This window comes from Fringilla coelebs, assembly GCF_963513975.1.
Source record: "Fringilla coelebs genome assembly, chromosome: 2".
In the NCBI taxonomy this organism is placed as follows: Eukaryota; Metazoa; Chordata; class Aves; order Passeriformes; family Fringillidae; genus Fringilla; species Fringilla coelebs.
The window spans coordinates 72,785,095-72,812,280 of record NC_140029.1 but is presented as its reverse complement, the minus strand read 5'-3'; the positions used below and the strand labels follow the sequence as shown (position 1 = coordinate 72,812,280).

Sequence of the window (27,186 nt, the reverse complement as noted above, 5' to 3'; positions counted from 1 at the left end):
CCGAGGAGCCCGCTTCCCGCAGCGGGCGGGCGCGGTATATTTAGCATCGCGTCGCTTTATTCCTCCCCCAAAGTTTCGCCCACTTATTTATTTATTTGCCGGCGAGCGCCGCGCTGCCGCAGAGCAGCAAGAGCCGCTCCGCGCCGTGCCGAGCGCTGGAAGCGGCTCGGTATTGCAGCAGGTAGAGCTGAGCGCTAGGACCTCGGAGAATCCTTCCAGCAGCAATCAGGACTACCTTAAACCCAGCCCAATGCCTCTTCCTGCGCCACTCTGCGTGCTGGATGGAGATCCACAGTCAAGAGCTGCAGCTCAGTGCTGGAGTACAACATTTCACAGGGAGCCCTGCAGAAGCAACACCTGTTTCGAGCCAGCCAAGAAAGACACAAGCACTTGTATGTTTCTGCTTTGCTTGTGGATCGTCAATAATCCTAAACCAGTGGACATCTGCTGAGCCTCCTGAGAATTCTGGATAATAGATTTGGACGTCAAAAGTTTTTTTTTTCCTTTTTCTTTTTTCCATTTTTTTTTGGATTTATCTCAGCCAACAACGTGAGATTTCCCCCCTCCCCCTTTGCAGGATTCATGCTGATGTATGCAGTCTGTTATAGAGTAAAAACAGCGCATGCCTTTCTGGAGTCAGAATCCATAAATCCTGACGTAGCCTGTGCATCTTAAAAAAAAAAAATCCCTATAACGCCTAGGTATTTAAGTTGCTATGGTCATTCTTATCTTAAACCAAATGGAGAAACTACGGATTTTTTTCTTTATTACAGTTGGATGGGCTGAAGACCGTATTGCTTGCTAAGAGCTGGGGATATATGCATTTATATAGATATACACATCTATATGTTTATAAATATGTCAGTGTGTGAGTATAAAGTGGTGGTTTCTTAGACTAACTGGTTTGACCTTGAACCTGTACCAGTCAAAACAGAATATTACTTTTATTTATGCATTTAATGGATTGAAGAAAGAACATTTTCTCTGTAACTGCGCTAGGGAGGGGAGAGGAGTGGAATATACCTAATCTTATATCTCCTGGGTTTGGCACCATCATTATTGTTTATTCTCATTCTCTAAAAGCAGAATCTTCTGATGGCTCCCTTAGGTGAAGTTGGGAACTATTTCGGTGTGCAGGATGCAGTACCCTTTGGGAATGTGCCCGTTTTGCCGGTGGATAGTCCGGTTTTGTTAAGTGACCACCTGGGTCAGTCTGAGGCAGGTGGGCTACCCAGGGGGCCTGCGGTCACGGACTTGGACCATTTAAAGGGGATCCTCAGGCGGAGGCAGCTATACTGCAGGACTGGATTTCATTTAGAAATCTTCCCCAATGGTACTATCCAGGGAACCAGGCAAGACCACAGCAGATTTGGTAGGTATTCTCCTTAACCCTTTAGTGGTCATGTGATGAAATAATGGGGCAGAACTGCGGGCGGGGGGACGGTGGGGGGTGCGAGGCGGGCGGGAAGGGGGGTTTGTGTTGATGGCTTCTCCGCCAAGGGGAAAAATGAATGTGTCCGGGGGTGCAGATGTATACGAGCGGCACCACCGCGGCGGAGCAGGAGCCCTTGCCGGGTGTTCGGTAGCGATGTTTGTGTAGCCCCAAGTTCTGCTTAAGAGCAGACGCGTACTGGGAGGTGGCGGTGGCGGTGGTGGAATTTTTGCTCGGGACGTTTCTGCCGAATGATTTGATTTCGCGAGTTTAAAGGGTTTTTAATCATTAACCACCACCGAATTTAAAATTCACCGAGTTTCCTGGAGGGAGTGGCTCTCGTCCTATACGCAAATTGACGAGGGCTTTTCTTTCGTTTTCTCTGCCGATTACCTGCCCTAGTAACTGCCCGAATTGCACACCCTGTCTGGTTCGCTGCTCGGCGAGGATTTAGCGGCAGCGCACGCCGACCCGCAGCCAGGCTCTCCGCCCGCCCGAGCCCGCACCCGCAGCCGTGCGGCAGTGCCGGTGACAGGCGCCCCGGGAAAGAGGGAGCGCAGGTGGGGTCCGGAGCCAGCCGGGAATCCTGCGCCAAAACCTGCCTTTCTCGAGCTGTGTGGCGTGTCACAGCGAATTTAAAAAGAGCATTCCCTGGGTTTCCTTTCCAGGGGACACTGTTTGTGACTCAGCAGCGAGGGCTGGAGGGCTGCTGGCCCCGGCCGCTCCGGAGAGCCTGTGCACGCACACACGCACACATGCACATGCACACGCGAGTCCAGTGGGCCTGGAGCATTTCGGCTGCCAGGGAGTCTGTTAAAGGCCCGGCAGATTGAATGTATGAAAGTGACTAAAACAGCCTGGCTGAGCTGATACTTTGGGGTTTTTTTTAAGGAGGGGTGCGGAAAATATGCCAGGTTAGCTCGCCACGCTCCCAGCTGTTGGAAGGAGTTAACTTGCGAGCGAACCAACCTGACAACACTTAAATTCGGTCGTAAAAACAAAGTCCTGCGTTGATTTTTTCCCTCTCTTTGTATTTTAATGCCAGATGTTGAACGATATCTAAGCTGCATTTTATTGCTTCGTGAAGCTATTTAGATAATGCCGGTGTTGTAGGAGATGATCTCCAAAGGGCTCATAAGGGAAGCGTAGAGGGAGGGACGGGGGAGGAGAGGACTGAGGCTCTCGCATGGTCGCAGGTTCATCCTCCATCCCCCTCCATCCACTGCTCCCTGACACTCTCACGCTGCTTACAGGCTCTTCCTCCCTCCCACGCCGCCCGCCCGCGGTCTCCGGGGCTGTGAGCGGGGTGGGGGCAGCGTCGCGGCTCTCCCGGGGGCGCAACATCCACGCTTCCTGGCGAGAAAAAGTGCGGAAAGTGTTTAAGGCGTAGTGAGGGGAATGGGGCGGGGGCGCGGGGGGTGGGGGTGTGTTGCAGCTAGGCGTTTTCCTTGGCACGGGCAGGCGCCGCGCGTAGCTGCCGAGCCGCCGCCGCAGGTTCCCCTTGCCCGCTGCGGTGCGGGCGCAGGGCGGCGGGCGCGGCGCTGCGCGGGGCCGGCGGGGCAGGCGCGGAACGGGGCCGCAGCAGGTGTAGGGCGCTGCGCGCACCGGCAGCCGGGGCGGCGGGGGGCCGGCCGCCCGCGGGGCCCCGCCGCCCCCGGAGGAGGACCGCCAGCTGTTCCCTTCGCAAGGCGGCGGTGACCACATTATTCGTGGCGTCTATTTTTAAAAATGGCTTTCCAGCCGCAGTTGTAAGAAGCTGACAATTCCGAGGGGCAGTTCTTCCACCCCTTGCAGCGCCTTGGCTTTAAATAGATATATTTTTTTTGTCCTTGTCGGTTTGATCTCCCTCTTCCCCTCACCGGGACGCGCCTCGGTGGTAACTCTTTTTCCCATGCAGCGCGCCTGTGATGTCCCTGCTCGCTTCGGGGTTGGGAATACCGGGCACAGCAAACCCGTGGGACGCCTAGGGGCTCCCGGCTTCTTTGCGGGAAGGTACTTTTGTACCGGTGCCGTGACATTGCCGTTGTGTTTGCCGGAAGGTCATAGAATAGCCGATGCTATTTGAATTTTGGTGCTTTTGAAGTCTTCTGATGATACTGGGGAGGTCTGCATCCCAACTCGGGAGCTGCCCTGAGGAGAGCGGGCTCACATGGTCTCCTGCGAGCGCGTGCGGGAAACCTGCGTGCGCGTGTGTGGATGCGGAGGTGCGCGTCAGAAGGAAGTTTTTCTCCAGGAATAAGGAGGACAAAGAGAAAGCCCCGGGGGCTGCGCGTAAACTCCTCTCTGGGCTCTGCCCTGTGGGAATCCCCCTCCCCGCACACACCTCTGGAGAGACATCAGATAAGAGTAATTCTTTTGTGATGCTATGTTGGATGTGTGCCTATTGCGTACAATGAACCGAGCCATATTGTGTGTCTATACTCGCCCGGTTCTGGGAGCCCTGGCATTTCGCAATTCCTGCAGCAAGATGTCCATCTCTAAAAGAAAAGCTCCCCGGGAGAACCCGGCTGGGTCCCCCCAGTAATGTGATCTCAGGTGATCAAAGCCTTATCTCTCCTGGGTCACAAAAGAAATTTTTTTTGATGCAGTCTCCTTTAGTGTAGGGCATTGGCTAGACAGTAGAGTCATTGTAAATTCAGGAACTCTTTAACAGCGGAGAGGCGTGTCTCTGTGCGTCAGCACAAGTACTGCATGCACAGCATTAAAAAAATAGGAGCATGCAGGAAAAGGAAAAAAAAAAAAGCTTGTCAGCAGGTGACCTCCGCTCCCCGGGACCTGCTGCTACAAGGAACCGCTGCGTTCATCATCTGCGGGAGCCGCGCAGCCGCCCGCCCTCCGCCTCCCGGGCCCGCCCTGCCTGCTCCGGCGCTGGGCTGGCGGGGCGGGCTCAGCGCCGGGAGGGCGCGGGGGCGGCTCCGGCCGGGGGTCCCTGCGGCTGCCCGCCCCTCTGCTGCTGGATGCGGGTGGGCGGGCCTGCCCCCCGCCCCGCGCTGTCTCTGGGGAGAGCCAGCCGACCGGGGCGGGGCGGGGGGAAGGTGATGCATGCGGGGAAGGCTCTGGCCCCCGGGACCGGCAATCGCGGGTCAGGTTTTAGGCGGAGGGAAAGGCGCCGAGCAGGCCCGACAGTTTCCTCCGCTATTGAGCGTTGCAGAGGGGAGGGGATGGGGGGGTGGGGGGGAGGGTGGCGGGCAAGGGCGCTGTGAGAGCCTGAAACTGAAGCAGGGCCCTGCTGCCTGGGGGTGCCGTGTCTGTCTGCGCTCCCGTCTTTTAATTGGCATCATGTGGGGGAGCGGGCGGGGTGGTGACAGCTGCGACAGGCGGGACGCATCCCGGCGGAGCGCTCAGCCCCGCGTGTCTCCGCGCAGCCCCGCACCGCAGCCTCGGCCGGCGGGCGGGAGGCCGAGAGGGAGGCGCCGGGGACAGGGGGGCGCAGGGGAAGCTCCTTCCCTCGCCCCATTACTGGGCTGACCTCCCGGCGGCTTCTGAGACACGAAGGATTCCGCTTCCCTCGCCCCGCTGCTCTCCGCGGCAGCTCGGGGAGAGGACAGTCGAGGGTCCCCCTGCGCTCCCCCTGCGCTCCCCTTCCCCTGGAAGGCGTACAAAGAGGTGGCTGGCGGAGATACTTGCTCACCGTCTTCGTTGTCATAGATAGTCTGTTGCAGTGCTAAGGGAAGGCTAAACTGCTCCACTCCATTGATACAAAGAAAGCCAACGTGTAGACAGAGACAAAAATGGGCAAAGGGCAAAACAGCAATAACATAAAACTGTGCGGTTACAGAGGTGTTCATTGCCTAAAAGCTCAGGAAAATGCTTCTGTAGGCCTGCTTTTCACCAGAGCTAAGACAGATGAAAATTAAAATTTCACTTTAGTGAACAACACACCTCCTCTCACCTGTGAGCGTGTCAGGAGAGCAGGACCAGCATTTATGTCAGGCTGGTGTCCTGCACCGTTCAGCATGGTCTGAGTCGGATCATGCAGAAGAAAGTGTGTGAAGGGCTGATGTGGGCATGTAGGAAATAAATAGCTTCCCTGAAACTTTCTTCCTATCCTTGTGAAGGGTCTTTGGGCATTTTCCTCAATAAGACCAGTTCAATGCAGTGAGAAGAAATTCAGCACCCCATGTAGTGAACTATTTCCTCTCTACTTCTCTTTCCACATTTCTTAGCTATAAATAGGGCCCTAGCTTTCAAAGTTTGGAGTTGTCCTGATTTTCATTTGACACAGCCTCATTTTGAAGAGGATTATCTATTTTAATATCTAGTTCAGGTCCTGAGTACTATCTGTATATTATAGACATTATACAGTGAAAATATGCACAGAACTGTGGGACAAATGCAATCCTTTAGCTGACAAGACTCCTGTAAGACTGGATGCTTGGCCCCAGATAATCTCTTGAAGGACTTAATATGGCACATAAAAATTGCTGTGAGTAGGCTTTTGAGTATTTCAAATGAAGAAGTCTCTATTCTGATCTCAAATATGTGCATGCTCTTTGCCAAGTACCTTAAATTAATTTTCTGCACTTATGATAGGACGTGACAGTGCCTTTTTTGTTCTTTTGATGCAGTAAGCAGCATGTATCCAAATATTTGAAATGATGACAGCAATTAAAGACTACATTTGGACTGATATGAAAAATGCCAGACTCACTAACTTAGCTATAGTAGTGTCTAATACACACTTACTCTAAGATTTAAACTCAGTTAAAATTGCTTGGTAACATGTATCAAGTAATATGATATTTTGGTAAAAGCTTTAGAGAAAAAGCCTTAGTAAGAAATCTGAAAGTATTGCATGTCCAGATATAATGGGAATTTTAAAATTGTTTCAATGGATCGATTGTATCTGAGACACTACATATGCCAGACAAAAGGCGTGCTGCCACTTTATATTACTTAAATAATTACATAGTGGCAAAATACTTCCTCCCAGTATCTTTTATTTGTGCATATGTAGAGAATAATTTAAAATGACCAGGCCTTAAAAAAAGGTTATCAAAACAATAATGCTGTAGTGTTTGTAGTGCTGAATAATATATAAGGTAATGATCAATACTCCCTTACAGGGAATACTTTTCATCTTTACATTAGCTTGGCTATAAATTTTCCCTATTGGCTTCAACTTGTGCTGTGTTAGATTTCTGCAATTCATGCCTGCTATTGATTAGTACAAAACTATTTTGTGGGAGATGCCAAATTAATTGTTAAAAAAAGCCATGAAAGTGCTTTTTTATTGGCCACATGAGGCTCAACACACACTATACTGTTATTTCATTATTTCACATGCATATGATTTCCAATAAACTTTAAAAAATAGTTATACAGTGTACTTAGACATGAAAATTCACATATTATATTGAAAATGCTACTCTGTGCAGGACACACCTTATTTTGTGACTCAGAAAGTAGCATAACACAGCAGCATGCTTCTCTATGTTGCTGGATAACTTCCTGTGAGATCATTACAGTCTTAGATGAGCACTCCCAAATAGGAAGAAATTTCCATTTTTTAACACAAGATTCCTAGGCTTGTGCCAGATTTCCCCAGCAGCATCCTCATTGAAGAGGTAAGCAATTTGCAGGGAAGGCTGCCAGAAAATCCCCAACCCCTCAGAACCAGATGAGCCAATACTTGATACAGATACTTGTACTGTGCACATGGGTGCTGAACCTTGGAGATTTGCAAAAGCAGTTCTTCTCTGCAAAGTATTCTTATTTCTGAGTGAACAAACATCTGTGTAAGCTTGCTGTTATTTGCATGGGAAAACTTAATAATGTACACACTATTACACTTAGGTGTAGGATGTTTTAATGTCTGAATTTTAGATGAGTAAATGATAACACACCAGAGAGAATGGTTACTATCTAAACAGAAATGCATGACACTGGACTATACTAAGGATTTTCATTTCTCAAGCCTCTGGAAGATCATACTGTGAGTAAATCTTTCCCTGTATTTCTTATTCATTGATGTCTAAAAGGAGATCTTTTGGTTCCATGTGTAACATTGCTTTATTTCACAATTCCAATTAAAACGTATTTTTTCAGAATTTATTTTGTAAGACAAGTTCATAGGTTCCTCATTCCTGCTAATTTTGTCAATCTAAAACATTTTTTTTCTCTGAGTGTATTATCTGTTGTGCGAATTAGAATAACTGAGCTTAAGATACGTGTTTAGGAATGATGAGAAAGATTGGGAGCAATCTCTTAATTTGATATGTTAATACTGTCTGCAATGCATCATTCTAACAAAGACCCAAAGTACTTGAAGTATTGTGTATTAATTTTGTCCTCATCCTCTTCCAAAGAACTCAGAAAATGGGAAAAAAGCCTTGAAAATAGCTGCTTGACACTCAGGGATAAGTCATATCTGAGGAAAAAAAATCTTTCAATCGAAACAATACATACATTGTTTGTTTTTTCCTTCATTTCATAGGTATACTGGAATTTATCAGTATAGCAGTGGGCTTGGTCAGCATCCGAGGAGTCGACAGTGGACTTTACCTTGGAATGAATGAGAAAGGAGAACTGTATGGCTCGGTGAGTTCCTGCTAGCCTTGGGCAGTTATGGTCCTTGCATTCTGTGGGGGAAACACTTGCTAGCTCCTACAAACTCCCATTGTGTGTGTGCTGTATGAGCACTCTTTCTGCTCTGAATATCTTGCAATCTAATTCAAAACAAGACCCTGTGGGTGACATAATGAATGTGGGAGAGGGAAAAGGTGACAAAATCAGGAATGAGTAATAATGCAGATGAATGGCAATTTAGATACAAACAATAGAGACTGATGGCCAGAGCTGGTCACTGAAGACTAAAGGATGTACTATAAGATTTGTAAATGTCTCCTGTCAGTGGAAACCTAAATCCAGACAAAGTGGATTCCTTTTGTGTGTAGGCAGAGAGCTTTCTAGGAATTGACAAAATAAGGTAGAGGGGGAGGGAACGGGTGGCATATGTGGATGAGAGAATGAGAAACAAGAGTATGACAGAAGTTATAAAAAGTATAGGAATGAAGGCAAGAGGCTTGGTGGTCTTGTCCTGAAAGTTTCGCTGGTGCTCCCTGAGGGATGGCAGCAGGAGTGAGTAACGGGTGTGAGGAGGAGTAAAACTTGGTATTTCAGATGTGGGAGTTTGCCAGCCTACCTGCAGTTGATGGGTGACTGTTCTTGGCAACATGGGCTGTCTTCCAGCAGAGCAGAGAGAGAGAGTGTGTGTGTGTGTGCATGTGTCTGTCTGACGTGGCTCTACCTGGGATCATTGGAGGCATCTGATGTGCAACTGGCTTCATACCCTGGGTGGATCGTGGGCAGGTTCATCTGAAATTTGGCAGATAATTCCCCAGATGGTAGAAGGCAAGCTCTTCTAGAAGTAAAATATCAACCTCCAAAGCTTACAAGGACAAGAGAAGCAGTTGTATTTGAGGAAAAGGGTGGTAGGATTGAAGTGAAAGCGAGTATCTGAAGCAAAGTGAAGCTGTGCATTCATGGGGTTCATTAGAAGCAGAGAAGAAGGCTAGAATGATCCGTTGATGGTGTAAATATTGAAGAGAAACACTCAAAAAGAAGTTAAAGGGATAGAGAAGGGATTGGAATGTAATCGAAGACACCTGTGTTACAGGGGAGTAGCAGTAACAGGGAGAAGGGTGGGGATGGCAGTGAGAGTAGGAGAAAAAAAAAGGGATGATGGCTGTGAGTGGGCAGGTAAAAACAGAGGGGTAAGAGGGAAGTCCAGCTTCCATGTATATTATCCATGTACAAGTGTGAACAAGTGAAACTAGGAAAGTCCAGCAGAAGTATTTCCATAAGGGTGTCCAGGTTCACTGATCTCTTTCTGGCAAAATTTTGGGTGAGAGAGATGAAGAGGATTATCTTCTGAACAAAGAGAAAGCTGGGTGAGGAAGCCCAAAGATGCAGATAATGACAGTCTATGTGGGAGACAGAAAAAGAGGGGGTAAAATGAGGGGCAAGGCTGGCATGGAGGATGAGTGGACATGGGAGAAGGGAAGATGCAGAGGTGGTAAAAGCCAGTGAGCAGGAAAGGCCAAAGAAACTGAATTTAGCATAAATGTCAATATGGAGCAGGTAAAGTTTGGCAGGATGGAGAGGGAGTGAGAAAAGGAATTGATGCAATTACAGATGTAAACCAGTAGCCTGTGAGGAGCAAGTTGTTATAAGTTATAATCCTTGTGCAGCTGATGAATGTGATAAAGATTTAGCAAAGTACATGAGTACCTCAGGTTCAGTTAGGCAGCAAAAAGGCAGAACAACAACATTAATATGAATCAGTAATGTTGATAATCATCAGTAAGAGCAATCGTTTCAACATATAAACATAGTGAATCAGTTACTCTGCATTTCAGCTATTCTGAGGCAGGAAATGTGGTTTTTGATAGAGCTTAAATGCATAGACTTGGGAAAGCAAATGTTACATCACTTTCCTGTGCAATTTATGTTTTGTATTTGCAATATGTTTGGCTGTCAGAGTGAATTAGTCAAGACAATCTTTGCTGAAGAAATATGCACAAGAAATTCTTTGTAAATTAGTAAGCTCACCGCATTTATAAAATAGATGTTCCATGAACAGCAGTTCTAAAGGAGCTTGCTTTCCTAAGGAGTTGTGTCTCACAGTGCAAGGCATGGGTCTCTCTGACATTCTGTCCCCGCAGTAGCACAAATTCCCTAGCTTTTTGTCTTGTATGGAGAAAGAGACAATGTTAGCGGTCCATGCTCACCAAACTGTCAGTTTGCAGGGATTACATAGCTTACCACTCCCAATGGATGTGCAAATAATTTCTCTTCTTTACCCTGGATCTGATTAGTTGCAAAACTGATAGGAACTTAATTTTCTTGAAGACCTTTGCCTCCTAATTGAAACTGGTTGACAAGCTAAGGATAGACAAGCAGGCAAATGGATGTACAGTATAATTGGATAACCTCTTTTTTCTAAGAAATGACACTAAAAATATGCAGCCATTCATAATGGAGGGCTGGCAGTCTCTGAGGCTAGAATGCAAAGTTCAGGTTAAAATCTGATGGATGATAGGGCTTATTGTCAGCCTCCAGAGATGGGACATACTAAAGAGTGATGGTAATTGAATTACATTACTTCCAATGAAATATAACCTCTAATGGCTACTCAGTGTGATGATGCTTTAAAGCCTTGTCAACACTAGCAATCCTGGTGCCTATATTTCAGCAACTGTCAGCTCCCTTAGAAACACTGAGATAAGCAGGCCTCAGAGCAGATTTTTGTGTAGAATTGGCTGGACATTTTTAAGTGACAGTGTTTTGCTTTTGGTTTTGGTAAAAAAATGCAATTAATTGAAAATGAAGTTCTCTGATGGGAATGAATTTGCTGCTTGAACCAGAAGCAAGGCACAATCCAGTACAGAATTATCTCTCTGGCAAAGTAGAAGATCAGGCTGAAAGAGATTAGTTTTGAGACTGATGTGTGGTAGACTATAAAAAACTTAAATCAGTTTTTCACCTGCTTTAAGCAGACCAATCTCTTCAGCTGAACTGTTCTGTAGCACCAGTAAGTTGCCCTTGTGCTGCTGTGCTGTGAGGTGTATCCCTCTGTCTTGGTTTATTCCCTAAGGGCTGTGAACAGCACCAGCTTTGTCATGGAGCAGGTATGCTTAGGATGCTGTGGCTGTATTTCCTAAGATGGGAAACCCACACACAGCTGTGTAGCAGCCTAAGAAATACTTGGTCTTGTTCTTGGTCTTGTTCTACATCAGCATTGGGGATCTAAGTAGGTGTTTAGATTCACAGCTTATGAGGCATTCAGTACTTGACACTATTGGAATACATACCCTGTGTCTGACACTATCATATTTATATTCTAATTACTGCATGAAAAAATACATTAGGCATGAACCAACTCAGTGACCTAAAAGACCTCTATCCTTCTATGTTTGTATTTGAAACATTTGACACAGGAAGGTTTTTTCCCAGCATAATTGTGGTGCCACTGGAGACGGGACATGTGGCAAAGCAGAGCAGGCAGGATGGCTGATTGCTGCCAGTTTTCACGAAAGACAACAGTAAAGGCAGTTTCAGCATATCTTGATCCAGTCACATCCCTCTTGGCCTTCTCAAAGTTCTGCTTTCCTCGTAGATTAGGAGCCTGACAAGCTCTTCCCACCTCCCCACTCTCACAGGGGGCAGTTCCTGCTGCATTTTCTGGTCAGAAGAACACAGTGCCTCGCATGCTGCTTTCAGGCAGATGTGCAACATAACGTGGCTGTTCTCAAATTCCTCCTCATGTCATGGATTTAGCCAGGGGAAGCTGAAAATATGTGCACATGGTGCTGCAGAGAAAGCATAGGTAGATACCTAACAATGACTCAGAGCCTGGTTAATGACAGCAGCTTTCCCTCTTGCCTCATCTGTCCCTGCTTTCCCTTTACCTTGCCTTTCCCTGGCAGCCTGCAGCCATGACTCATCATGTTTCACAGCAGCTACTGTGCTTGTCACTGGAAAGGAGGAAAAATGCAAACTACAGATAGGACCCAAAGGGGGTCAAGACAAGACATGAAGACCTTTTTCTTCCAAGTGCCAAACAACTCTTGCCAACATGTCTGGCAAGGACATTAGCAAATGTGTCTCAGCTGTGTTCCTCAGGGCAATGCCATGGAGGGAGGGAGGTCCTTCTGATCAGTCCCACAACCTTAATGCTTTTGTAGGCTGTCCCCATAGTCATGCTGCCCTTGGGAATATTAGCAGCTGCCACCCATGTGGCAGCTGTGACGTGTCCCCACACCGTGGGGTGCCCATCATTCCCACTGCAGGCTGTCCTCTGAGGGAATTCTGTGCTACCTCGAGCACAGACCAAGCAGGAACATGGGACACCCTTGCCTCAGCTGCCCTGGCTGTCCTGAGCTTTTCTGCAGCAGAGAGCTGTGCTGCTTCTGACTGCTGGCATGCCCAGCTCACTGATCTCCCACAGACATGCACCTGCCCCATTCCTCTCCTCAGACTGGACAGAAAGAAAAAAATTTTTGGTGATGGGTGTAGTGAGGCACAGGAACGGGCTGCCAAGAGAGCCTGTAGATGTCCCATTGCTGAAAACATTCAAAGTCAGGTTGGACCGGGCTCTGAGCAACCTGATGTAGTTGAAGATGTGCATTGCAGGGGGGTTGGACTAAATGAGATTTAAAAGTCCTTTTCAACTAAAACCAGTCTGTGAAATGCTGGTGCCTCCACTGCTCCTTGTGCCCTTGGCAGGTGGCAAAAGACAGCTCAGTTTGGGTGTTCAGGAGGAATATTTGTAGTTGCAAGATCTGGAGAAGCTACCAGGAAAGCTGTGCAGGTGAGGAGAGGAAGGCAGGAGTGGAGATGGAGGAGTTGTTGAGGAAGGGGGAAAGAGTGCTTGGAAGGAGACCTCAGGAGAGCATGCAGAGAGAAGCTTCCTTTACTCACAGAGCAGCTGGGACAGAGCTGAAGAGCTCAGATCAGGAGCCAGGGAGGGAAGCTCCACACCTCTGGATTGCAGACTTACAGGGTGTGTGCTGCAAGGTGAGATGTAGGAACACTTTTAACAGGGTCATAAATTGCTGTCCTTCAAAAAGCGAACTGAAAGCTTGATCTGGGAAACTAAACCTGCCTTTTGCTCCTAAAACACTGGGGAGAGGGTGGAGGAGGAGGGAGAGAGAGAGAGTACTGTCCTTGAAGAAACATGTTTTCCCAGTAAGTGTGCAGGGAGGTGACGATATGCCTCTTTATTGTCCCAGCAGGGCTGCACCTGCAGTGTTTTATGCTTTTGTTTGGGTCTCCACAGTCCTGGAAGGGCTATGAAGCTACAAAGACTGGTGAACAGAAATTTTTCTGACAAAAAAGGGACAATTTATCATAGTTTACTGAAAATTGCTTGGTGTAAGCAAGGATTTCTTTGGCTGCATTCTAAAAATATCTTTTATGTTCCTGTGCAAATAAAGGAAGGGAATTGTTCAGCCCTTCAAATGGTAGGTCAAGGTGCACGGAAACAACATGAAGAAAAAAGCAGGTTGAAAGTGCATGTTGGTAACAGGATTTGTACCAAGTATATAATTACTACAGGTATTTAAGAACTGGATAAATAAAAAAATTGCCGTCCAGTACCATCACACTTTCCTTTTAAATACCTCTGATCTAAAATGATTCCATATGTTTCAGATTGATTTTTTAAAAATAATAATCCGGATTATCTGTTCTCAGTGTCCCGGTACCACAGTTGAGGTGAGCCTGGAAACAGAACAGTCTCAGTGCACAATTTTTAGAAGGAGAATGAAAAGCAATTTCCTTGAGTGAAGGCAGAGACTTCTAGGCTGAGAGTGGTCAAATCCCAGGAGGGATAATGGCTGCAGCACCTGGTTTAACGCCCTTCTGCTTGAGTTAGTATTATTATTTACAATAATAAAGTGGCTTCTGGTAAATGGCATAAATGGAGAGACAGAAGGTGATTCCTATGGCAGCTGGCTTATAAGGAGTGGTCAGGCTTCCTGCAGGAGCAGCTTTGCTCAGGAAAAGCTGTCACTCCCATGATCAAAAACCCGATGGTGTCTTTTACTGACGACAGCGACTTGTGTCTCCCTGGGTAAATCTGCTCTAAGCAGGATACTGCAAGAAGCAGGCCTGCAGTTAATTTGATGTGCAAACTCTGAAGAGGCCCAGTTCAAAAAGGTGATCATGGCTCTGAATGTTAAGGAAACCTGACACTTTGTCAGACATGCAGAAATCCTGTGGAAGTGGTATCTCAGCGAGGGTGAAACTGCATGTAAGGATTTAGCTCTCACAATCTTGGCAGAGGGTCTGCAGAGAATGGGAGGAGGGCAGGTTGCAGAAAAGATTGTGTCTTAGAGATGTAGAAGCATGGGCAGGAAATGGAAATTGATGCAATAAAGGTGATTTGGGCCCTGAAATGTGTACTTCAAACTTTTATAAGGTGAAAAGTTTTTAAACTATATAGCTGGAAAGGGAATAGAAGTCTTTACCAACACAGTGTATTCAGGAGGGAGTGTAAATGCAATGCAGTTTGAATGTGGATGCTAACTGGGCTAGCCCTGTTTCTGATAAAGTCCTTTGGGTGGTAACATGTGTCTGGGGAGCTCCCTGCTGTGGGATGAACAAAGGCAGCAGGGGCAGCCAATACTGCTACTGAAAGAAGTGGCTATTTTCCCTCCAACCATCCATCCCCTCCCTTTTGCTGGCACAAGTGCTTCTTTGCTGCCTGGGGAATTGAAGCACGAAACTGGAAAACAAATCTGGCCAAGCAAAAGGGCTGCAGCCACAGTGGTTCCCTCCCAGGCCACCGGAAGGTGCAGCACAAAGGTGGGAGCAAGCCCTGGGTCAGGGAGTGTTTGCTTCCCTCTGAGGCAATTTCCAGCCTCCAGTGTGTGTGTGCCTGGGGCTATCAGTCTGGCTTGGGATGTGCTTGGGACATTAGGAACATCCTTTTAAATGAAAGAGAAGAGGAAGTACATGCATCAGTACATGCATCAGATCAGTTTACTGAAGCAGGATAAGTAGTTTCAGGCAAGCATAGTATTTTATTTTTGGTAGGAATATCTTTTTCTAGAAATGAAAAATAGTGTTCATCTTCAGCGCTCTGTTAGGTACGACCTACAGAAGAGAGTGTTTGTTACAGTGGGTAGAATGATTGTTATTGGAAGACTTGTATGAGAGATGGTGAAAACTCTGAAGAGAAGACAGCAGTGGGGAGTGCTGAAAGGTATTAGATTGGAGTGAAGCTATTAGTGGAGTTTTTATGGATTGGTCCCTGGACTGATTTTATTCCCTGGTTTTATTAGGGACATTAAACATCTTGTCATAAAAAGGTAGTGGTGTGTTATTGAAATTTTTTGCAAAGCTGGAAAGTATTTTCAGCACAGGAGGCAACCTCACAGAAGGGCCTTGGTGACCTAAAGTGCCTAAAATATGAGGAGAGCTCTATCAGTGCCACTCCATACAACACTAGGAAGATCCAGTCTAAATGTAAAATGCAGTTGGTTACTGTGTTAAAGAAGATAAATTGAAACCAAAACAGGTACAGAAAGGGCATGCTGGGATGATCAGAGGGATGAAAAGACTATCAAATGATAGACTCTAAAGATCTTGACTTACTTAGCCTGCAGAATGAAAACTAAGAGTGTATGATCTTGCTCACTGAGGTGTAACACTAGGGGGAAAAAAAGTCCTTGAAATAGAGTACAAGAATGAATTGGTTTGAATGGGTCACAAGAAAGCTCAGGCTGCACAGTGAGGAAGATTCAGGCTGTGAGGAAATGGGGTTTTGAGCTGTCCAGAGGGATTTTTGCAGGGAGGTGTAGATGAGACATAAATGCTTTCTCTGCACTGTACAGTAGGAAACAGATTTGTGACTGTGGAAATTTCCTTTTTGGAGGGTATAGATCTGAGAAAATACTTGAGTTACCTCATCTACTTCAGCCTTGCAGGTAACCAATATAAGGATTTGGATGGGCAGTTTTGCTGAAAGCTGGGTGCTGTTAAATGGTGTTTCCCACAAGCACCAGCATGGGGAATGGGGCAGGAACTGCAACCCGCTCAGCAAGGTATGAAGGACTCTAGAACAAAAAGGTCTTTTGAGATGTGGGTACTGGGAGGCATAAGGAAAAATGATAGGTCAGGACACTTGACACAGGTAATACATGACAAAGCTTTGTGAGAAACTGCAACTTTTGTGGCTGTTTTTAAACTATGGCTTCAGTCTTTTTAAAATCAGAATTTCATAGACTATAACAGTCACCAAAGAGGGACACTTACTAGTAGTGTTCTGTGAGACAGATACTACAGTTTTCCCCAAGTCTATGGTCTTCCTCAGAGGACTTAACTTCAAATGCTAACTAGGTCTGAAGAGAATTTTTTCCGGGAGTAAACCCTCAGTGATCTCCTTGGTCTGCAATTCTGTATTGATCTTGGATTCTCACTACGTGCCTGGGACAGGACAGTATGAGTAACTTCTATATAAATTATGTGTGTGTATATGTGTGTGTATGTTTGTATATATATATGCATATGTTTATGTGTGTGTGTGTATATATAAAAGCGAAGTAAGATCCTACTCAAACTCTAGTTTAATGATTTGCTTTCCCCTAACTAAAGGTGTCTGAAATTTTGTGTTCTCATGAAAACAGGAGGCTAGAGGTGCTAATGTGACCTTGCAGGAAGTCCCTTCCAGAAAGGGCAGTTCTGATTCCCTGCCAGTGCTGCATGCTTATGCTTTCTTCCATGCTCCAACACTGGCACTCATCTGACCTGTCAGGAGATCAGCTGAGGGATATAAAGCCACAGGAAAATGTTCAGCTTCCTGAACTGGCTTGCTGCCTGTTCGGGCAAGCACTAGGGCTCAGTGGGAGAATTAGGTGCAGTGTGGGATGGTTGATGGGTTGAGCACCATGCTTTCAACAGCAGGGAGTTGTTAAAGTGGTATAACTGCATTGCAAACCCAAATCCTACCCAGCAAGCCAGAGTGGGACATCTTCAGATTCTTTTCTTTGCGGTTGTGTAGTTCCCTGTCGCTGCAGCCCTGAGCCTTTCTGGAGCTGGAGTGTAATGATACAGGGCTGTGAAAGGGTTCAGTGTCTTGGGTTGATCTGAGAATACTGTGTTGAAGTGACATGCTAAAAGCATCAGCAGCAGTGACACACTGAGATGTGCTTGGGGATTATTCACTGCATCAGATAAAGATCTGATACGCTCTGTTTCTGATTCAGGAGCCAGTGGTATGTGAATGTGGTACTCTCCCCCACTTTGCCATTCATCATTTTCAAAGAGAGAGTAGAAAAAGTCTGCCCTGTGGGGACTTCATTAGGGATTTTGACTAGGCTGAGATTTGCTTTGCAGTTTGAATGTGCTTAGGCTGATTTGGTGACGTGCGGCAATGTGGTTCATTCGTGTCGCATTCAAAAAGCTTGAGAAATAAAGCTTGGTATAGTGCAAATCCATATTTCCCCCTCCTATGAGGACCTTTTGTTTCTTTTTCATTCCTTTTGTACTGGCAGATATCTGATTTGAGGATAAGATTTTATATTTGTGTTCCACAGGCTGCTGCTGAGGTAAAACTTGTGTTGTAGTGTGGATGCTGCATACTTTTGAGGTCTGGCCCAGGCCGTGCGTCTTTAATCTGCTAAACTTTGCTCTTCAAGTTTAACACAATTATAGAGGCAATTGTGACTCAAGAGAAATTTTGACTTGATTCTATTATGGCTGAACTACCATTACCCTCAATGGAATCAGGATTGGACCGCTCCTGTAAAACCACCAATTAGTTTTATGGTTGTGTCAGCAGATCCAAATCAAGATAAAAGCTGTATTGTATTCATCATTTTAAAAACCTAAATCTAGACAGGATTCCTGCCTATGAAAGTCTGCAATCTGGAGGCAATCTTTTAACATATAATCTTACTTTTTCATGACAAGGGGGATTTTGTCCTGCTGATGCCTTTGTTAAGACATCATATAGTGTATAGTCTGAACTCAGAACAGGAAGGTTATTGGAGAAGACTTCAGCAAAATCTTTTTATTTATTTTAGAATATACAAATGTTGTAAAGTCTAAACAAAATAGCAGGTTTTTTCCCCCTTTTTTACTTTAAAAATCTGATTTCTTTGGAAGATCCATGTTTGCAGGTACGTGGAAGACCAACAACCTGGTCTTTTAGCTCTTCAGTCACTAGTTCTGTTGAAGTTGTTGCTCTATATCTTTCGGGTTTTTTCAGACAGAAGGACAACTTCTTTCATCAAAGCTGAAATTAACTGCATGACTGAAGTTTCACCCATTGAAAGACAGGCCCACTGGTGTGAATGTGAGGAGTAGGGGTCTTGTGAAGGAGCACAGCCTCCAGTGTTTCCCAAAGGCTTGGTCAGCCGTATCACTGACAACGTAAGTCATGGCATAGCAACACCACAGATGTACGGACTTTCTGAGAGATATTAAGGAAATACCCTTTATTCTATTCAGAAAGCAAGATACTAAAATTGTGTAACTAAATCCAAGACTTTGTGGTGGGATTGCCCCTGGGAAAAGGAAGGGGGAAATGTCCAAAAAGTTACCCCTGGAGAGACTGTTTATGAGCAGTGTTTGCCAAGGGAGGGGGCGCTGCTGTCTGAAAGGGAAGCGTGACATCTTTTCTTCAGCAGCAACTATTTGAAATGCTGGCCTTCCTTCCTGTCCAAACAAGGTGGGAAATCAAAAGGCCTAATTTTTAAACAATTTAAACTGAATAAGCAATTGAGACCTGCTAGGTAAAGATCATAGTCTGCCAGTCCTTTGCTGTTGTGCTCACCAAAGCACATAGTTTTTAAAATTTCTCTGTGAAGCTTGTTGGTTTTCAAGACCCCAGTGGATATGTGGCATTTCAGTGAGGATCTTCCCAAAATGTGACAGCTTGTGATGCTGTGTTTGTTTGATGACCCCCATCCAGAATGACAATGTGATCAGTAATGTCCTTGTCCTCTGAGCTAGTACCTAGCTGTTAGTTTTGCATAAAATTAATAGCAAAATATACAGACAGGCTTTTGTTCATCAGTCCTTGACCAAATCATCTTGCTGAAAGAATAAAACATGAATTACTTTTATAATGTACATTTATATCACTACATATGTATAATAATTATTTGGTGCCTGTGGCAAAGTGTTTCATGAAGGGTCCTGAGCATTCTGCTCTTTTTATGATGGCACCTGGTAGCTGGGAGATGAGGTGCTTCTTTAATGGTGGATAAATCCGTTTGGTGGGGTACTCACTGAATGTAGAGGCTCATGAAGATTATGTACTTTTTATCCCTCATTTTACAATGTTTTCTGCGTGTGAGCTTAGCTCACTTAAGCAGCACTTTCTGCTGAATGAGGTCTATCTGTCCTTTAAGGCTGTGTTCTGTGCTTAGAGAACTGCAGGACAAGGCAAAAAGTACTGACAAAACACTTTGTTCCATTTTAGTTGGATTTAAGGAAAGCATGTTTTATTTGCAAATCTCTGTCTGGGTAAAACCTTAACTGGTATTCAGGCTAAAGACTCTGTAGCTGTAGGGTGGCAACCCTGCTTTGACATACAGGTTGTCTTTTGATAGGAGAGAATTTGTGGAGTGGGGAGCTGGGGAAGGTCAAGTTACAGCTTTCAGTAAATCTGAGCGTGCCTGAAATGGTTCTTTTAATGTCTTAAAATATTTGTTGCCTTTTTATCATTGCAAGGCTGATCCATGTTCCATTTAAGCTGACGGGAACCCTTCTCCCATCTTCTTTAAAAATTGGCTCTGGCCCCTGTATCAGATTGCATACCACCTTGCTTTCTGATTCTTGGAAGGGTTCAGCCAAGCGTTATGAATTAGATGCTTAGATAACATTGATGGCTGCAGTTCTTTATTGTGCCAAGGGAATCTAAAATAAAATAGAGGTTAGAAAAGTGTGACTAGTAAATGACACAGTGTGGGCCCAGTCCTGCTGGTGTGGAAGGGAGGGGAATAGACCTGCTTGTTTATTTGTTTTCTAAGAGTCGACTTTGTCCTGGTCCTGTTCCGTTGTGGTGTGGAGAAGGAAGCTTGTCAGCTTCCAGAGAAAAGACACTGTGACAGCTTATGTAGCCTGAGATATGCCCCTGGAGTTTTGTCAAGACTTCCAACAGTGTCGTGAGCAGATCTTGGGTGTTTAGGTGAAAATGAGTTTTCATCTCATGCGCTTGGCTGAGCAGATATAAACCGAGCCTTTGTGAACTGGAAGCATGGCTGTTGATGGGCTGCCTATCCTCAGGCACAGTGGGGCTGCTCGTCCCATAATGATTTCATGTCCTGAGAGGGCATGCTTAAAGCTTGACAGATGCTGCAAACTTGAAATCTCAAAGGAGAGGATATCAGTAAAACCAAGAGCTGAGGAGTTGGCAGTGGCAAAAATGGATGGAGGCCTAATTGGCATCTCATCCTCCTGCAGCTCATGTCAGAAGAGCTCTGTAAACAGCCCTGGGGTAGCACAGTGCTCTGTGCCAGCCTGGTCTCTCCAGAGAAGGTTCTTGATAGTGTGGAGAGCAAGGGAGCTGGAGAAGAGTGGCAGTGGGACAAAGGGGCGAAGCACTGAAATCCCTCCTGCACTGACAGTGTCCTGGGATTTTACTGTTGGTACTGGAGCCTGCTTACTTTGTTCAGGAAGCGCTGCTTTTCGGTTGTCTGCATCAGGGTGTGGAAGTACCACAGTGTCTGCATCTATGTAGGTGTTGTGGCTTTTGGCAATCATGACCCCAAGGGGTTCAAATTCTGCTGGATCTTGGGATCTTTACAAGATTTTTGTAGGAAAGGTGCTGATCTTTAAGCACCATCATTACTTCTGCATGGCAGCAGCACAGAACAGTCACACTTGATTTTTATTTTGTAAGTGGGGATTGATGTATAATAAAAACGATACAAATTAACTAAGAGGTTTAGGGGAAGAGAGTAAGATAGATACTGGATGTACTCTGTGAGAGTACAAGGTGACCTCAGGTAGTGGGAATGCAGTTGCCTAACTGTGGTTTTGCCAGGGACACCTTGCCTGATTTCCCTCATCTTATTTAACGTGCCATGGAATATGAAATGAATATGTGGCAGCACTGGTGCCTGTCTGCTTGTCTCTCCTCTGGCCCTGAAGGCTTTCCTGCTGTCTGTCTAAAAGGCTTTTGGAGAGCTACTGCCACAAACACAAAAAACCAGTCAGCTAGTCCTCTTGGCAGACTAATTTTTTCCCCATTTTTTTTCATGTTTTGTCAAATTATCAAACAAAGCATTCTGAAAAGAGGCTGCTTGGAGAAACTCGTCAAAGAAAGCTCTGTGACGCTCACCAAGTCAGACACACAGTGTGCAGGGCTTGACTCACACTGTGGTCTAATTTGGAAAAGAAAGTGGTGCTGCTTGGACATTTGGCTTCTCACTGTGGCTGGAGGTGGTTCACCCAGCCAGAAACGAACAGGCTTAGCATGAGAGTCAGAAAATGCCACAGCAAATGCTAAGCTAGACCTTTATTTATGACAGCTCTGGATGAGTGTTAATTATTAGCTGAACATAGTGTGTTCTAGAGGCTGTTTGCATTACAGCATGGGAAGGGCCAATGGCATGTAAAATGTGTGTGTTGGTAGGCAGAACAGCAAAGCAAACTGCTTCAGAGGAGAATAGGGCTTTTCTTTGTTTCCCTTCACTATACATGCAGTTTTCAGTAATGCCATGTAGCCATAATGAGGGATTTGTATGGAATTACTCAGGAGATTATACATATAAACACGACTTTTATTAAGACAGGGTGGATTAACAAGGGGTTAGTGTGCAGCAGGTATACAGGAAGTGTTGACTACGTCAGATATATTTCTTGTTAATTTTTGTTTGGACTTCTGGATTAGGTGTTTTCTTGTCTCTACTGAATCAGTGGAGCAGTTTGCAAAAGGGAAAACTACACTGGCATAGAACAGAGTAGTTTGCTTGGCATGAAAGGTACTTGCTGTGATTTTAGGGATGATGGTCTGAAGAGGCTTTCTTTTGTCAGGTTGCAAAATAAATTGAAGTTTTAGCTCCATAGGGTTATAAGAAAAAGAAAGAGAGAAAGAAAGAAAGAAAGAAAGAAAGAAAGAAAGAAAGAAAGAAAGAAAGAAAGAAAGAAAGAAAGAAAGAAAGAAAGAAAGAGAGAAAGAGAGAAAGAAAGAAAGAAAGAAAGAAAGAAAAAGAGAAAGAAAGAGAGAAAGAGAAAGAGAGAAAGAAAGAAAGAAAGAGAGAAAGAAAGAGAGAAAGAGAAAGAGAGAAAGAAAGAAAGAAAGAGAGAAAGAAAGAGAGAAAGAGAAAGAGAGAAAGAAAGAAAGAAAGAAAGAAAGAGAGAAAGAGAAAGAGAGAAAGAAAGAAAGAAAGAGAGAAAGAAAGAGAGAAAGAGAAAGAGAGAAAGAAAGAAAGAAAGAGAGAAAGAAAGAGAGAAAGAAAGAAAGAGAAAGAGAGAAAGAAAGAAAGAAAGAGAGAAAGAAAGAGAGAAAGAAAGAAAGAGAGAAAGAAAGAGAGAAAGAGAAAGAGAGAAAGAAAGAAAGAAAGAGAGAAAGAAAGAGAGAAAGAAAGAAAGAGAAAGAGAGAAAGAAAGAAAGAGAGAAAGAAAGAAAGAGAAAGAGAGAAAGAAAGAGAGAAAGAAAGAGAGAAAGAAAGAAAGAGAAAGAGAGAAAGAAAGAGAGAAAGAAAGAAAGAGAAAGAGAGAAAGAAAGAGAGAAAGAAAGAAAGAGAAAGAAAGAAAGAGAGAAAGAAAGAAAGAAAGAGAGAAAGAAAGAAAGAGAGAAAGAAAGAAAGAGAGAAAGAAAGAGAGAAAGAAAGAGATTGATGTGTTTTATATAGGACCCTGTACTGTTCTTTCAAGTACCAAGCAGCACGAATGTCTTACATTCTTTAGAGTCATGAAACCATTCTCTGAGCAGTGTACATGTGTTTTACATGTCTCTTCTTATTTGCAATTAACTACTTCATATGGATAGCTATTTTAAAACAAGCTGGCACAATTTTAATTTTGATGCATGTAACCATGCACTTTATTACTTTAGAATCTGACTTTTAATCAATCTGCCTGGAAATAGGATAACATAATTATTTTCTTCTAGAAAGGGAAAGGGGTCCTGAGCTTGCTAACACTGACCAGCCATTCACAGTTTTCTGAATTAAATCTTTCTTGGGGTTTTGTCTTTGTGATATGTGCATCTTTGTACAATGCAATTATTTCCACATTCTGAGTTAAGTAACAGGTTAAAAAACCAAACAGGTGAAGTGTGGAAATGTAGCAAAATGAAAATCAATCCCTTTGTAGTTGAATACTCTATGAACAGCTCTCACAGAAAGCATGTGGAATGTGGTGCAACATCTGATTTATATAATTTTGAGGTCACCTCCTTATTTGGCCCTGAATTAAATGATTTGAGCAAGGCAGGCAGCCTCCCCTTTCACAGGAATGCAGGTTACTTTCCATAGCTGTTCCAGTTGGGTATGTTTGGTATTTGTGTCAGCTTTCGACAAAGATGTCCAGCAACTTTAAGTATGGTGCAAGGAAATATTTGCACAGGAAAATTGATAGAGAAGTCAGTTGCTGGAATAAAAGTATGCAAAAATTGCTGTATTGTCGGGCTAAATCTTGATCTTCAAATGTGCATAGAGGGACTTTCTAAAAGTCATAGCCAGAAGGAGAAATGTGATCAGGAAACACCATATTCTTTCCACACTGGGAGAGTTGGTTTTCCGCAAGACTTTCCCTTCCTAAGATGGTGAGACAAGAGGGTGGTGTTGGCAGGATGGACCAGCCTCACCTCTGTGTTATGCTCATTTGTGGCTGGAATAAAGACATGCATACTTAAAATGTGAACATAAGGTATTAATGTAGGGCTGTGGTGGTACATGGTTTAGAGGTGGGCTTATCAGGGGTAGCTTAATGGTTGGACTCTGGCATCTTAAAGGTCCTTTCCAGCCCAAAGGATTCTGTGATTCTGCATAAATCAACGTCTAGTGGATGTTGATTTCTGTCTCTCTTGGTACTAGATGAGACATCATTGTAAGACTCTCCAGGGCATGGGAAGAAGGATATTATGGAATTTTAGTGTCACACATTACTTACAGGATCTGATCCAAAGTCGTGAACACTGATTTACTCCAATGGTGTCTGACCAGAACCAGAATTTCTAAGTCTCCTAGAAGGAAAAGGCTTGACTGTATAAAGAAATTATTTAATTTCTTTTAAAGGGTAATTGTTAATGTCCCTACCTATCTGATCCCACATCCTGATTGCTCTGTCATGTTCATGTTGAAGTATTTGCGTCATGTTTGTACATGAATTTCTGAGAATTTTGAAGAAGGACAAAAGAGATGTAGCTGTCTTGTAAGTGAATAGAAAGTTAAAATAGGATAAGCTTGTAAAATGAAGATTGAATCTGTGAGCTTGAAATCCATTTAACTCATCCAGAGTGCAGTACAATGCAAACCCCCTGATTCAGGGTCTGCTACTTACGTGTACCACAGCACTGTCATGATCCATCAAACCTGCCAGATAAAGAGAGGCTATTTTAAAATTTCTCCTTCAGGGCACGGGGAAGTAGTTCTTGCAAAGATAGAAATTTATGATGATGCTAAAAAAAAACGCAGATGAAGTGAATAATTAATGAATTCACGACAGGACTGAAATATCTTCCTAAAATGCTGCTATTTTTAGCAGGGAGTTCTTCTGCAGTGCTTGTCATGTGATCCTATTGCCTTCTGAGAGCAGGAAAACAATTTGAATTAGTTTCTTTTTCCCCACGGACTTATATAAGTCCAGTATATAATACCCCTTAGCATCTGAATCTGCCTTAGGACAAACGCAGATGATTTTAAACCTCATGCAAAATAAAACACGAATGAAATCTATACTTAAAGATAATCTTCTCTGCAGCAGATTACCTTTTATAATAGTTTGTACTTTTGAGGCTGTGCAAGGGGAATACTGCAATGGGTGTAACTGGCAGCTGCTGCTGGTCTGGTGATGCTCAATGCGGCTGCGGTTTCAAGCTGGCAAAGGACATAGAGGCAATTCTCAATAGGAGCGTGCAGGGTATGGCCCACAGATAAGGGTTTAATGTGAGCAGGTTCTTTTGCCTACAACCAGTGTGGACTACTGCTCTGTTTAAAGAACTTTGAACTAAAAATGTCATAGTCAGAAATTACTCTAAGAAAAAGTTGTCACTTCCACAAAGGGATATGGTCACTGCCATAGTGAATTTTCAGGTGTTGAACATGTGAAACCAGGTACTGTCTGGGATTTCTACTTCCTGAGGGGTAATGAGGTACCCATTATAGGGGAAGTCAGGACCAGCTTACTTGCTGCCTTTCTTGCCTACTGGAGTTGCCACAAATTTAATTTAGAAGAACTCTCCAGATCCCAAACCTTTAGGCGTTGTGGAGGGCCTGAGGAGGGAGGGCTCTGTCTTTGCAGCTCAATACCCGGTTTGTACAGGTGCAGAGGGGTGTTGGCTTCCTTTCCCCATTTGCACAGGGCTGTTTCCCCCACATGGGATACTTCCTGGGTGCCTTCTGTAAGGTGTATAGGGCTTCTTGGACCTCTCTTGTCCCCAGCCCAGGTGGGCTGCCCTGGGAGCAGAGTGCTTGCCACACAAAGCAGCAGTGAAACTTCTGGGCTGAAGCACATTGACTTGGGAAAGGGTTTTGAGCTGAGTCTCAAGCAGCAGAGGTGGCCCCAAAGGCACCTGCAGCTTCAGGGAAGCTGCTGGCTTTGGTGATGGTACACCTTGGGAGGCTCCTTGGTAAAGTCATGGCAGGTGGTTTCTTAGGGGTGCTCGAGCTGTGGCTCCTTAGTTGTGTGCAGGCACAAGTTTATGGCTTAGGTGCCGTACGTACTTTGCTGCATCTGGGACTTGGTATCTGTTTTCCCATCTCTGTGCTCCTGCCTAAAGGATTGTTTTAAGATTTAATGTCTGTGAAACAAATGCATTGTATGGAGCTTTGTAATAATTAGAAATTGATCCTCAACTGGAAGCTGGGGGTGGTTGATGTGAGTGCTATTGAAATGAGAACTTGTTGCAAAAAATACATTGAATTATCACTATTTTTTCCTTCTGCCTGGTGAAAAGACTATTTTCAGTCTTATTTTCCCCATCTTTCCATCAACTCTCCCATGCTCACCACCTTTTTTCCCAGTAATTTTTGTGAGTCCTTCCTAAAATGAATCTGGTTATCAGGTGACTGCATTTTAAACACTCTATTAAGCAATTTTTTAAAAAGCAAATTTAAGCAATCTTAAGGATGTAGAAGGCAACACACAGACTGAAGAAGTGGATCATCTGGAAGGAGTGGGATTCTGTAGTGGCAGGGGGATCTGATGAATGGTTGATATCCTCAGTGGGTCCTGTCCTCAGTAGGAGGGGATACAAGGACAACCCTGACAATGCAAACCTGGAGGGCTTTTCCTTGCTTACTTCATCTCAGCACACAGGGTTCATGCTCCTGTTTGAAGCTCTGTTGGGTTGTGGCTTCATGATACAAATAATAAATCAAATGAAAGGTAGCAAATTGCATGTTTTTAAATTAATGAAATGCATCAAGTTCTCCATGCGTTGAAATGACATAGAGATTTTAAGACTGTAAATTTTATTACAGCCCTGCAAACTGGTTCTAATTTCCTTTATTTATATCTATTTGTTTGAATGCCTGCACTCACCATTGAAACAATTTGTTACAGAAGTCCAGTATGGTCTTGTGAGCTGCTTGGGAACTATCAGAAATAAAAAGTACCTGTTTTCATCTTTGTTGTTACGGTATTGATTTGGGCAGTGAGGCTTTGAGAGTCATTTTTGCTGCACATAGAATTATCCACCCTTCTGACTGCCTCCTGAAACACCCAGCAATACAGATCTTCATAGCTAAAACTGGGAGAATTGAAATAGCTTATTTGCAATTTACTGAGGAGATACCAGTTTCAAGCCATTAAAATAGTGATTCTTTAACAAGTAGCTTATTTTAGTGGCTGTTTCCTTACTGCTCTTTCTTTTCTTTCCACAGGAAAAATTAACCCAGGAGTGTGTATTCAGAGAGCAATTTGAAGAAAACTGGTATAACACATATTCATCAAATCTATATAAACATGTGGACACTGGAAGACGATACTACGTTGCGTTAAATAAAGATGGGACTCCGAGAGAAGGGACTAGGACTAAACGGCATCAAAAATTTACACATTTTTTACCTAGACCAGTGGACCCTGAGAAAGTACCAGAACTATATAAGGATATTTTAAGCCAAAGTTGA

General features: G+C 44.4%; 1 protein-coding gene across 2 annotated transcripts; it reads left to right on the top strand.

Annotated features, from left to right (window-relative positions):
* Nucleotides 1–250: 250 nt before the first annotated feature.
* On the top strand, nt 251–27,186 carry FGF9 (fibroblast growth factor 9; the record flags this gene model as incomplete). Of its 2 annotated transcripts, none has more annotated exons than XM_084226317.1 (4): nt 251–392; nt 1,109–1,372; nt 7,869–7,972; nt 26,941–27,186. In XM_084226317.1, 4 exons carry the CDS (start codon nt 251–253, stop codon nt 27,184–27,186), a joined length of 756 nt encoding a protein of 251 aa, XP_084082443.1. The 2 variants fall into 2 exon arrangements, with proteins under 2 accessions (XP_084082443.1, XP_084082444.1); XM_084226318.1 differs by lacking the exon at nt 251–392 and adding an exon at nt 847–868.